This window comes from Microcaecilia unicolor, chromosome 4, assembly GCF_901765095.1.
Source record: "Microcaecilia unicolor chromosome 4, aMicUni1.1, whole genome shotgun sequence".
Classification (NCBI taxonomy): domain Eukaryota; kingdom Metazoa; phylum Chordata; class Amphibia; order Gymnophiona; family Siphonopidae; genus Microcaecilia; species Microcaecilia unicolor.
This window is the reverse complement of record NC_044034.1, coordinates 348403947-348416748: the sequence shown is the minus strand read 5'-3', so window position 1 is coordinate 348416748 and position 12802 is coordinate 348403947. Positions and strand designations below refer to the sequence as shown.

General features: G+C 46.5%; 1 protein-coding gene across 1 annotated transcript in view; it reads right to left on the bottom strand.

Moving 5' to 3' along the window:
• The window catches only part of DYRK1A (dual specificity tyrosine phosphorylation regulated kinase 1A), a 646342-nt gene that overhangs the window by 116460 nt on the left and 517080 nt on the right, over positions 1-12802 (bottom strand). Inside the window, 1 exon segment of the mRNA XM_030202220.1 lies at positions 2632-2778. Within this exon segment, the coding sequence (XP_030058080.1) occupies positions 2632-2778 (147 nt within the window).

The window sequence follows — 12802 nt, the reverse complement described above, 5'->3', positions numbered from 1 at the left end:
GACAGAGCACAAGGTTTCCATGTGGAAATGCCGCACTCTCAGGGACTTGTTTAATTCTTTTAAGTCCAGAATAGGGCGAAAAGACCCACCTTTTCGCGGCACCACAAAAGTAGATGGAGTATCGGCCATAGCCGTGTTCGGTGGGAGGTACCGGGGACACGGCCTCTAACTGAATCAGACCTTGCAAAGTCTCCTCTACCGCCGCCCATTTGGCGGCAGAACCGCATCGGGACTCCACAAACACGTCTCTTACTGGGGCGTTGAATTCTATTCTGTAGCCATCTCTGATCAGGTTCAGAATCCACTGATCTGAGGAAATATTGGCCCACTCCTCTGCAAAGAAGTCCTCCGATGACAGGAAGCAAGGAGGGGGCTGGCGCACCATCATTGAGAGGGTCACCCCTGAACTCCAGGCCTAGAGCCGGTGGCTGCGGAACGCTTGTCCGAGCGAAAGGAGTTCCTCTGCTGAAAACCGGGCACGAGAAGTGAACCCAGCAGAACGCCCCGGGCGGTACCTTCTAGCTTCACGGAAGCGAGGCCTATAAGAGGAGGCAGGCCTCGGCCTATCTTTGGGCAAGCGCTGGGGTTTAGGATCTCCCAGGCCTTTAACAAATTTTTTTTTCAACTCCTCACCAAATAGGAGAAGGCCTTGAAAGGGCAACTTCACCAACCTTTGCTTAGAGGCCACGTCCGCTGCCCAATGTCGTAGCCAAATAAGACGGCGAGCCGCCACTGCTACTGCCATGTGTTTAGCCAAAGCTCTGACAATATCATAAAGGGCATCAGCCAAAAAGGACAAGGCAGATTCCGGCCGCGGAGCCACATCCGAGAAGGGCTCCGCTCCATCTCCGGGCTGTTCCACTGCCTGTTGCAACCACGCCAGGCAGGCTCTAGCAGCATAACAACTGCATGCAGATGCCCGAACAGTAAGACCTGCAATTTCAAAGGACCATTTAAGTGCTGCTTCCAGCCTACGGTCTTATCTATCCTTCAGGGCAACTCCTCCTTCCACAGGGAGGGTAGTTCCCTTTGTCACCGCAGTGACTAGGGCATCTACTTTAGGCATTGCAAAGTGAGCCAAATACTCCTCACGCAGAGGGTATAATTGCCCCATAGCCCTGGAAACTTTCAAAGGTCCCTCGGAGTCAGCCCACTGAGCGGAAATAAGCTCTTGGATGGAGTCATGCAAAGGAAAGGCTCGAGCAGGCTTTTTGGTACTAGCCATCCTAGGATTCACAGAGGAGGCCGTGCCACTGTCAGGCTCTTCAATAGAAAGGACCTGTAGGGCATCTGAAATAAGCGCTGGCAGCTCATCACGGTGGAAAATCCTCACCGCGGAGGGATCCATCCAGATCCTGTGGTAATTCTGCACCTGACTCTGGCTCCTCAGACCACGAAGGCCTGCCAGAACTCTCCGAATCCTCACAGCCCGACCATGGGGGGGAAAAAGGAGGTGCACCACAATCTGAAAGGGAATTAGCCTTTCTACGCTTTTCTTTATGCCAATTATCAGGGAAAATAGCCTCAGCGGGCAGTCCCAGTCCAGAATCCACCGGGGGGCACAATAGAAGAGGCCTCAGACGACCCTTGAGGGAGAGCTCTTTTCAGCATGTATGTTTTATGGAATAACACCACAAAATCAGGGGAGAAAAACTCGCCCTGGGCACCCAGATCCCGTCCGGGGCTAGCTGCTCCCTGAATAGCCTCAATTCGAGATCCCCCCCCCCCCCCGGGGCTCAGGGCTCTCCGTCTCTACGGAGGCTGCGCCATGCGGAGAATTCAAAATGGCATCCGCTGCCAGCTCTGAGCGGGAAGAATCATCGCTCACCATGCTCGGGCCGGCTCTTACACCTGTACAGCATGATTTACAGAGCCCCGCTGCTGATTTACGCTTGCCACACCAGGAACAGCGCTTTACATTCTCTGCAGCCATCGCCGAAAACGGCGAGAAAATTCAAAATGGCGGTATCGCCCCAAAAACGCCCCGATCGTGGGCCCACCCCAGAGGAGTTAGAAAACACTCTTACCTCACCGGACCGAGTATCACAGCTCCGGTCCCATAGAAGAAAAGGAAAACCTCTGTTCCATTTTTTTTTTTTTTTTAAACGCTGTGAGGAAAACAGAGGTAATAAGAACTCTGGAGGCTCAGATGAGTAGGAAAGGCAGGGAAAGGCGAACCAATGTGTCTGCATCCATTGAGTGGGAAAGGACAGGGAAAAGCAAGCTAATATGTCCACATCCACGGGGGCATGGGTAAGGCAGGGAAAGGGCTGACCTATGTGCCTTCAAAGTGAAGCTGCTATAGCCTCTAACACCCCGGCTAACAACTGGCAAGCCAGGAGCCACCCCCAGGCAGATTTTTGATGGAGCTCGAAGAAGTTGCAGGCACCCTGCTTGGGGGGATAGAAAATACTGAAGAGGCAGTGGAGCTGGCTGGCCATGAGGCACTGTGAAAAGTTGAATGCTCTCTATCTCCCCCTGCTGGTTGATGGACACAACCCATACGTAATGGCTTCATCTGCTTGATGACAAGGAAAATCTTGATTATGTTATGTATTGTTAATGAAAATACAAACCTAATTAGAAATCAGAAATCAATACACAAGCACAAAGTGAAAATATTTTACATACTTCATTAGCTCCACTGAAGAGAGGTTCTCCAGTATGCATTTCAACTAAAATGCACCCAAGGGACCACATGTCAATAGCAAGATCATAAGGCATACCCAGTAGCACCTCAGGCGATCGATAAAAACGACTCTGGATATACTGATATATCTAAAAAGAAAAAAAGAGCACAGGCACATATATAAAAGCTGTCCAGGTAACCAACTCTCAATGTAGCTTTGCTTAGGGTTACCATATGTCCGGATTTACCCGGACATATCCTCTTTTTGAGGACATGTCCGGGCAACCGAGCGGGTTTTGCCAATCTGCCCGTTTGTCCGGATTTCTGGACAAACGGGCAGGCTAGCGGGCGGGTCGCCCTATGCTAGCCTCCCGGCACTCCCCTCCCCTTACTTACTACTCTACTGCCCTGGTGGTCTAGTGACCTCTTCCGCCTTCGGGGCAGGAAAGAGCCCCCTCTTTCCTGCCTGGAGTACTACCCTGCATTCTGTTGCTGATCTCGGCGCTGATTCAAAATGGCCGCCGAGAGTTGACGCGACCTCGCAAGACTTCAACTCTCGGCGGCAATTTTGAATAGGCGCCGAGATCAGCAACAGGATGCAGGGCAGCGCTCCGGGCCGCAAAGAGCGGTGCTCTTTCCTGTCCCGAAGAGGTCACTAGACCACCAGGGCAGTAGAGTAAGGGAAGGGAAGGGGGGGGGGGGGGGGGTGACAGGGAGGGGAGTGGAGGGTGTGGTGGGCCGGGGCGTGTCCTCTTTTTTGGGGGACCAAATATGGTAACCCTAGCTTTGCTACCACACAACAAACATATTACTTTAGTACAGTTTAAGATAATGATTTCCAGACTCATTGTGCCTGCAAGCCAATTTCCAAAATGAATCTCTATTTTAAATTTCTTCCCTGGAGGGAACCATGGATACCTAAGTTGCCATCCAGTTTTGAAGGTACAAAATCCCAACCAGGAAGTAGGCACAGGAAGTTATAAATACAGCCCCTGTGCACACTTTGCAAGGCTAGGCCCTTTCCCTGCCCTGGAAAAGAGGTGGATTTTCAAAAGAGGCTTTCACAGCAGGTTAACATCTATTTACCTCCAGAAAATCACTTAAAAAATTTCCCCTATAGAGATTTATAAGTTACGTTTGTGTATTTGCTAGTAATGTACTTTGAGCTTGAATTTAAAAAGCCAAGTAATTAATTTAATTTAAAATACTATAATTTCCTTCTGAGTGAAGATTGCTAACTTACCATACGTTTCTCTCATCCTAACCCTAACAAACCAGGGTGTTAAATGTCAAATATTAGAGGGGACTTCAAAACTTATAAATGCTCCATCAGCTAAAAACAATCTGTGTATGTGAAAGGAGAAATTATCAGAGTAATAACTCACCCATGCAGGCCACCCTAAGGGTCAAAGGCTATTCTTAGAGGGTGGATAGGTTTCTCAATCATTGAAAATTTCCTTATTTTGTAATATTTAAAAGCAACTTGAGCACTGGGTGTGCTCTTCACACATCTATATATATAGATAGATGTGTGAAGAGCACACCCAGTGCTCAAGTTGCTTATATATATATATATGTACTTATACTCACAACCAAGTCACACATTGTTTATAACCATCTATATAAAGCACACTATACAAGTATACAAATAAAAAACTTAATGTCTTCTAATGTCACTTCTAACATATCTTACTGCTTCCAACATATCTATAAGTTAGTTAACTCAAAATTAACTCAAACACCAAGATTATAAGTGCACTTATCTTAAGGCTGTTGGGTGAGTGCACTACACCCGGCAGCCATGATGTATTAACACAGTTTTCCTCCAGTATTTTCCAAACGCCGACAGGCTTCGGACATTAAGAAGATCCTGCCAGTAGAAGCCTGTATTTCCAAACGTCGACAGGCTTCGGACATTAATAGGAGCCTGCCGGTGTTTGGAAAGTATGGAAGAAAACAGCTCATGCTTTACTATCAGAGGTGGGAGTCCCCGCCATCTACAACAGGGGGCCCAGAGGAGCACGAGCATCACACCTGTGGTGGGCTCGAGCAACACATGGCAAAGGTTGCCTCAACAGGCAGAAATCTGGATTACAGCTTTTCCCACATGGAAAACCCTGACCCGATAACTTAGCGCCTCCTGGGATTAACGTCAACTTACTGGCTCAACCGGAAGGTTAAATACTCATATATTAATCTGACTTTTCATGAGTAATTTAATGGCTGGGTGCTTTATACTTAATGTCCCTAAGGGGCACATAGTATATAATATTGTGGGTATGCTACAGGCAGCCGCTCTCTCTCTACTAACTAGCATGACCCTTGTTGTCTAGCATAAACAAAAGAAAAGAAAGAACTCCAAGGAGAGGTGGACAGGATTGTAAGAATGATCAGCCTGTCCTCAGAAAATACCTGCTACAGGTAAGTATCTTTGCTTTCTCCGAGGATAAGCAAGCTGAATAATTCTAACAAGTGGGGTATCCCTAGCATCCAGGCGCACCCAAAACACCAAACAGTGGTCAATTGTGCCTTGCAACGGCGAGGACATGACTTAGATTAACCTGAAACTATATACAAACTAGCTACAAGTGCAGCCTAGAACAGAACAAAATGGTGGACTTGGATTCCAAACCCTAAACAGATTCTGCAACACTGACTGCCCAAACCGACTGTTGCATCAGGTATCCTGCTGAAGGCAGTAATGAGATGTGAATGTGTGGACTGAAGACCATGTCGCAGCTTTGCAAAGCTCTTCAATGGAGGCTGACTTCAAGTGGGCTGACGCAGCCATGGCTCTGACATTATGAGCCATGACATGGCCCTCTAGAGTCAGCACAGCTTGGGCTTAAGTGAAGAAAATGGTGCATTAACCGATGGCGACTCCCATCCTGTTGGAATCAAAGGAGACAAACAACTGTGCAGCCTGTCTGAAGGGCTTTGCCCGCTCCATGTAAAAGGTCAACGCTCTCTTGAAGTCCAAGCAGTGTAAGCTGCTTTCACCAGGTTGGGCATGAGGACGGGGAAATAATTGTTGGCGAGACAATCGACTGGTTCAGATGGAACTCCAACACCACCTTCGGAAGGAACTTAGGGTGCGTGTGGACGACTACTCTGTTGTGATGAAACTTAGTATAAGGTGCATCCACCACTAAGGCCTGAAGCTCACTGACCCTACGAGCTGAAGTAACAGCCACCAAGAAAACAACTTTCCAGGTCAAGTACTTCAGATGGCAGAAATTCAGTGACTCAAAAGGAGCTTTCATCAGCTGGGTGAGAACGATGTTGAGATCCCATGACACTGATGGAGGTTTGACAGGGGGCTCTGACAAAAGCAGACCTTTCTTGAAGAGAACTAAAGGCTGTCCAGAGATAGGCTTACCTTCTACATACTAATGATATACACTAATTGCACTAAAGTGAAATCCTACGAAGTGGTCTTCAGACCAGACTCTGATGTGTAGAAGGTATTCAAGAAGGGTCTGTGTAGGACAAGAAAGGGGATCTATGGCCTTGAAACTTCCTCCATTTAAAAGAGTAACACCTCTTAGTAGAATCTTTCCTGGAAGCCAGCAAGACCCGGGAGACACCCTCTGAAAGACCCAAGGAAGCAAATTCTAGGCTTTTAACATCCAGGCCATGGGAGCCAGAGACTAGAGGTTGGGATGTAGAAGTGACCCCTCATTCTAAGGTGATGAGGGTCGGGAGACGCTACAATCTCCATGGCTCTTCGGAGGACAATTCCAGAAGAAGAGGGAACCATATCAGACGCGGCCAGTAGGGCGCTGTCAGAATCATGGTTCTGCATTCTTGCTTTAGTTTCAACAAAGTCTTCCCCACTAGAGGTATGGGAGCATACGCATACAGAAGGCCTGCTCCCCAATGTAGGAGAAAGGCATCCGATGCTAGTCTGTCGTGGGCCTGAAGTCTGGAACAGAACTGAGGGACCTTACGATTGTACTGAGTGGCAAAAAGATCCACCGAGGGGGTGCCCCACGTTCAGAAGATCTTGCGGGCTATGCCCATATTCAGGGACCATTTGTGAGGTTGCATTATCCTGCTCAGTCTGTTGGCCAGACTGTGCCAGATAAGTGGCTTGAAGAAACATGCTGTGATGGCGTGCCCAGAGCCACATCTGAATGGCTTCCTGACATAGAGGGTGAGATCCAGTGCCCCCCTGCTTGTTGGTGTAATACATCACATCCTGATTGTCTGTTTGAATTAAGATGATTTGGTTGCACAGCTGATCTCTGAAAGCCTTTAGAGCGTTCCAGAACGCTTGGAGCTCCATGAGGTTGATCTGAAGATTTGTTTCCTGGGAGGACCAGGCTACCTGAGTGTGAAGCCCATCTACATGAGCCCCCCACCCCAAGAGAGATGCATCCATCGTCAGCACTTTTTGTGGCTGAGGAATTTGAAATGGAAGTCTTAAAGTCAGATTGGATAGAATTGTCCACCACTAAAGAGAGTTTGTCAGCTCGCAGGACACTCGGATGACATCTTCTAGGCTCCCTGTAGTTTGATACCACTGAGATGCCAGGGTTCATTGAGCAGATCTCACGTGAAGATATGCCATGGGTGTAATATATACTGTGGAAGCCATGTGGCCCAACAACCTCAACATCTGCCAAGATGTGACTTGCTGCGATGTCCAAACCTTGGACGCAAGGGACAGAAGGTTCTCCGCACGCGTCTCGGCACCCTTGTTGACGTGGAGGGAAAAACAGCCAATGTAATGTCAACAGGATCTATGGCCCGGGGAGTTCAAGTAGTCACATACCCAAAAATGGATGATGCTTCTCGGGCAAAAGGGCAAAAACTGAGAACTGAAAAATAATTTTAAAAACGAATGATTGAATAAATTGAGAGAAAAAAAAAAAAAAAAAAGAATATGAAGAAAACATATCCAGAAAAAGGGAAGGCAAATGCACAAGTTTGATCCGCCAAGGAGAGATTTAAAAAAAAACAATCTCTCTGCTCCATGGAAAATGATAGACTACTGGTCCCATGCTCAAGTATCAGAAAGGAAGGTACCTGCACATGTGCGGTGGGGGGCACTGCCTCAAAGATTTAAAAGTAAGAGTGCACTCAGCAGTGTCCACACCAGGCTCTGTGGATGACATCACCCACATGTGATATTATTATGCCTGTTAGTCCTCAGAGAATAAGCCAATCTTCTCTATTTAAACAATAATTGCGGTAATTGCTACCTCTTCTAACCAATTCTTTTAAGCCATACTGATTCACTCTTTCCAATTAAAATGTAATTCACTACCTCTTCTAACTATCTCTGTAAGCCACATCAAACCAAACTGCTATAAACAAATAAATAATTTAAGAACAGAGGCTACCCAAACATATACAGGAAGGATACACTAAAGCTAAGCTGATTAGTATGGAACCTCTCTTAAACGACCATATAAAACAAGAACCAGTATGTACCCTCAAATTTTCTCACTTGGAAGGAAATATCCAGAAGATTATTAGAAGACACTGAGTATTTGGATTTTAGCTGTTGAATATATAACTTTTTTTTTAATCTGCTGGACACTTAACCAAATAATCTTTCATTGGACACATAACACACACTTTGGAACCTGAATGGAAGTCTTTCGATCTTTTAGCTGTATGACAAGGATGTACCAAAGCATAAGTACATAAGTAATGCCATACTGGGAAAAGACCAAAGGTCCATCGAGCTCAGCATCCTGTCCCCGACAACGGCCAATCCAGGTCAAGGGCACCTGGCAAGCTACCCAAACGTACAAACATTTTATACAAGTTATTCCCGAAATTGTAGATTTTTCCCAAGTCCATTTAGTAGCGGTCTATGGACTTGTCCTTTAGGAAACCGTCCAACCCCTTTTTAAACTCTGCCAAGCTAACCGCCTTCACTATGTTCTCCGGCAACGAATTCCAGAGTTTAATTATGCATTGGGTGAAGAAAAATTTTCTCCTGTTTTAAATTTACTAACTGGTTGGGGAAGTCCAAACCCCCTCTTGCCAGCACATTCAGTCTGCAATGCTTTACAAAAGAACGAAGTGACAAGCAGATCAACGCTCTACAGATATCCTTTGGTGAAAGTGATCAGGCCTCCACCGAAGGTGCTGCTAAGCACAAGTTGAGTGTGCTCACAAGCCAGAAGGAACATGTTTGATCCTGCAAATAAAGGTGGCTTTAATGAGCATGCAATGGAAACATTTGATGCCACCATGGAGGAGGACAAACAAATGATCAGACACACAAAAAGTGTTTACTTTCTACAACAGAGTTTCTCAACACGTGGTATGCGGTGCACAGCTCCCGGCCAAAAAAAAAAAAAAAAGTTCAATTGGTCCCTCCTTTTGCTGTCAGGTTTCTCCCCATTTTTCTCCTCTAATGCGCAATGGCATCCTTCCCTCTCTCTCTCTCTCCCCACTCTACATAAATTTTCAAAGCTGTCTTACAGAGGTTGCTAGCAGCGGGGCAGAGATTCACAACGAGCTGCTCGTGCCGACGTCGGAACCCTCTGTATGACGCAACTTCCTGTTTCCACATAGGCGGGTGGGAAGGTCAGATAGAAAGCTCCGAAGTCTGCATGGGCAGCGCGTTGTGAATTGCTGCCTGCTGCCAGCAACCTCTAAGGCAGCTTTAAAAAGGTATGGGGGGAGGGAGGAGAGAGGTAGGGATGCCATCACAAATTAGAAAAGGAGCAAAAGGGAGTGAAGCTGGACTGCAGGAGAGGGAGAAGAAATGCAGGACAGATGATGGGTGGAAGGAGGGAGGAGAAAAGCTGGACTAATGATGACTGGGTAAGTGGGGTGAGGTGAAGAGATGGAGAAAAACTGGACCATGGAGGGGAGGGGCTGAAGGAAGGAAAGAAGATGGACAAATGTAGGATCAATGGAAGTGGGGGTAAGGGTGGGCCTGGAAGAAGTAGAAATGCTGGATGTGGGTAGGTGGGGGGGGGGGGGGCAGAAGGAGAAAGGCTGGGCTAATGGTGGGTGGGGCAAGGTAGAAGAAGAAAAACTGGACTGAGGTGAGGAGAGGTGATGTAGTGTGGGGGGAGTGGGGGAGAAGGAAAAAAGCTGGAACAATGGTTGGTTGGTGGCTAAGGCAAGGAAAGACAAAAACTGGATCAATTGGAAGGGGTGGGGGGGGGGGGGGGGGGGGGGAGAAGGAGCAAAACTGGACCGTTGGTTGGTGAGGGGAAATAAGGAGAAAAGCTGGACCAAATGAATGGGGTGGGATGGGAGGGAAGGAAGGAGAAAAGCTAGACCAAATCAGTGGGGTAGGGTGGGATGGGAGGAGAAATATTGGACCACTGGGGAGGAGAAATGCTAGACGGGGGGAGAGGCATAATGGGGACAAGGGGAGAGAAGAGACAGCAGGATTCTAGATATGAAGTGGGAAAGAGTAGGGAGATGCTGACTATTGAGGGGGAGGAGAAGAATGGGAGAGAGGGGGAGGAGATGAAATGGGGAGAGGGGGGAGGAGATGAAATGGAGAGCGAGGGAGATGCTGACTGACTATGAGGGGGTGGAGTGAGAAAAAGGGAGAAGTTACATTGTTAGCCAGAAAGAAGAGGTGCTGCAGAGAAGAGAGGGAGATGATAGGCTACAAATGTTGGGGGTGTGGGAGAGAGGGAAGACATTTGACTACATGAGTAGAGGTGGAAAGACAGAAGATGGGCTCTAAGGGTGGGGGTGGCGAGGAGACACAGAGAGACAAGATGCCGAGCTACAAAGTTGGAAGGAGGGGAAATACTGAACATGATGGAACCATGTGGGAGAGGCAGGGGCATAGCCAGACCACGGCGGAAGGGAGGTCCAGAGTTTGTTTAGAGATCTATAGAAATCCCACTTGTTCTGTTTGACCAGTGGTGTATTGGTGTTTTATGTCCCAGTGTTTGTAGTGTTGCCTATTCATAGGTAGGGTTCTTGCTATTTGAAGTTTACGAATAACTGCTAGTGTTGTATATGTCAGGTTTGCTACATATATGGTGAGTTGTCAGGTTTTGTATTTTACAGCATGCCTGGTAGTGAAGAGATTTATGTTGCTGTTGCTCAGATGACATAAGAATCAGAATATTTTTATATGGTGACTTCCAAGGAGAAATGTCCTGTTGTTGGGGGAAGGTTGGATTTTTGTGGCTACAGAGAATGTTTAAATTTAATTTATAAGAACTGCTATACAGTGTCAGACCAAAGGCCTTGGAAATTTAAGCTTTCCTCTTCTCCAACCCAGCTACTCTGCAAAAGGAAGCAAGTGCTTCAGTAAAAATACAAGTGCTTCTGTAAAAATAGACACTTGCTTCTTTTTGTCATTAGAGAGCAGTACTTCTTCATGCCCTCCTCCCCCGCCCCAGCTGTCAAAAGTTTCAGAGAACACTATGGGGGTCAAATGTGTAAATGTTGAGAAAAACAATGATTAGTCCAAGATTTTGTTGATAATGTTACAAATTTGTACTACTGCAGGTGACTCCATAAGCCCTGGCTGCCAAGCCCCTCTTGATCTTTCTCTGGGGTTGAAAGGAGATATGTTGGTTCTTTTAAACTTCCACTGTTGGTGTCATGACTGTTGCAGTTGTTTGGGTCTAGACCTGACCACTGCAACTATCGTGATACGTTGGGTCTGCTGAGTCCTTTATTCTGTTTTCTCTAGGGGTAGAAGTAAGTCTCCCAGCCTAAGAAAAACAGCAAGAAGTCTTGGCAGCCCCTATCAGTAACCTCCCACTAGAGGTAATTTGATGGAGCCACTCAACCTCTTTTTCTGTTTCTCTGGGGGTGGAAAGTGATATGTCAAACCACTGTCTTACTGAGGGATGCGTCTAGACCTGACCACTGCAACTATCGTGATACGTTGGGTCTGCTGAGTCCTTTATTCTGTTTTCTCTAGGGGTAGAAGTAAGTCTCCCAGCCTAAGAAAAACAGCAAGAAGTCTTGGCAGCCCCTATCAGTAACCTCCCACTAGAGGTAATTTGATGGAGCCACTCAACCTCTTTTTCTGTTTCTCTGGGGGTGGAAAGTGATATGTCAAACCACTGTCTTACTGAGGGATGCTAAACATGGAGGGAAAGACAGACGCACAGAGAGGATAAACAGATAATAAACATGGAGAGAGAAGAAATGTCAAACCATCAGGAGACCCTGGCAAACGAGAGAAAAGCAAACGAAAGCATAAGCCAGAGGACTGGGACCAACACAATTATAAAAATGAACAATCAACAAAGGTAGAAAAAGTGATTTTATTTTTTATGGTGTGGTTAGAATATGCCAGTTTTTTGGAATGTACATGAGCATGAAAAAAAAAAAAAAAAAGCTACCTGCACTGATTGTCTAAGCACAGAATGCTAAAAGAGATAACAGGCCACATTTTTCATTTAAGTGGTAGTAACATAATAACATAGTAGGTGACGGCAGAAAAAGACTTGTACGGCCATCCAGTCTGCCCAAAAAGATAAACTCATATGCGCTACTTTATATACCTGACCTTGATTTGTATCTACCATTTTCAGGTCACAGACCGTAGAAGTCTGCCCAGTACTAGCCCCGCCTCCCAACCACCGTTGCTGTCACCCAGTCTCTGCTAAGCTTCTGAGGATCCACTCCTTCTGAACAGGATTCCTTTATGTTTATCCCACGCATTTTTGAATTCCGTTACTGTTTTCATCTCCACCACCTCCCGCGGGAGGGCATTCCAAGTATCCACCACTCTCTCCATGAAAAAATACTTCCTGACATTTTTCTTGAGTCTGCCCCCTCTTCAACCCCATTTCATGTCCTCTAGTTCTACCGCCTTCCTGTCTCCAGAACAGATTCGTTTGCGGATTAATACCTTTCAAATATTTGAACGTCTGTATCATATCACCCGTTTCTCCTTTCCTCCAGGGTATATATGTTCAGGTCAGCAAGTCGATAGACTAACAGTTGTGTATGAAGCATTCTGTCCTTTTCAGTACAATTAACAAAAACTCTAGAGTAGATTGATAGCACACAAAATGCCATCTCTCAAGTTGAGTGGTAAAAATCTTAGCTGCATGGAGGTATTTAAACAATTCATCAATTAATGGTAGTGTGCATCTGTTGCAGGTTTGACTGCATTTAACTGCTTGAAACTGACATGGGAGAATCTCTTTTGGGCATGAAGAAAATGGGTGCAGCTACAGATAAGGTGGAGGGCCACATTAAGATATT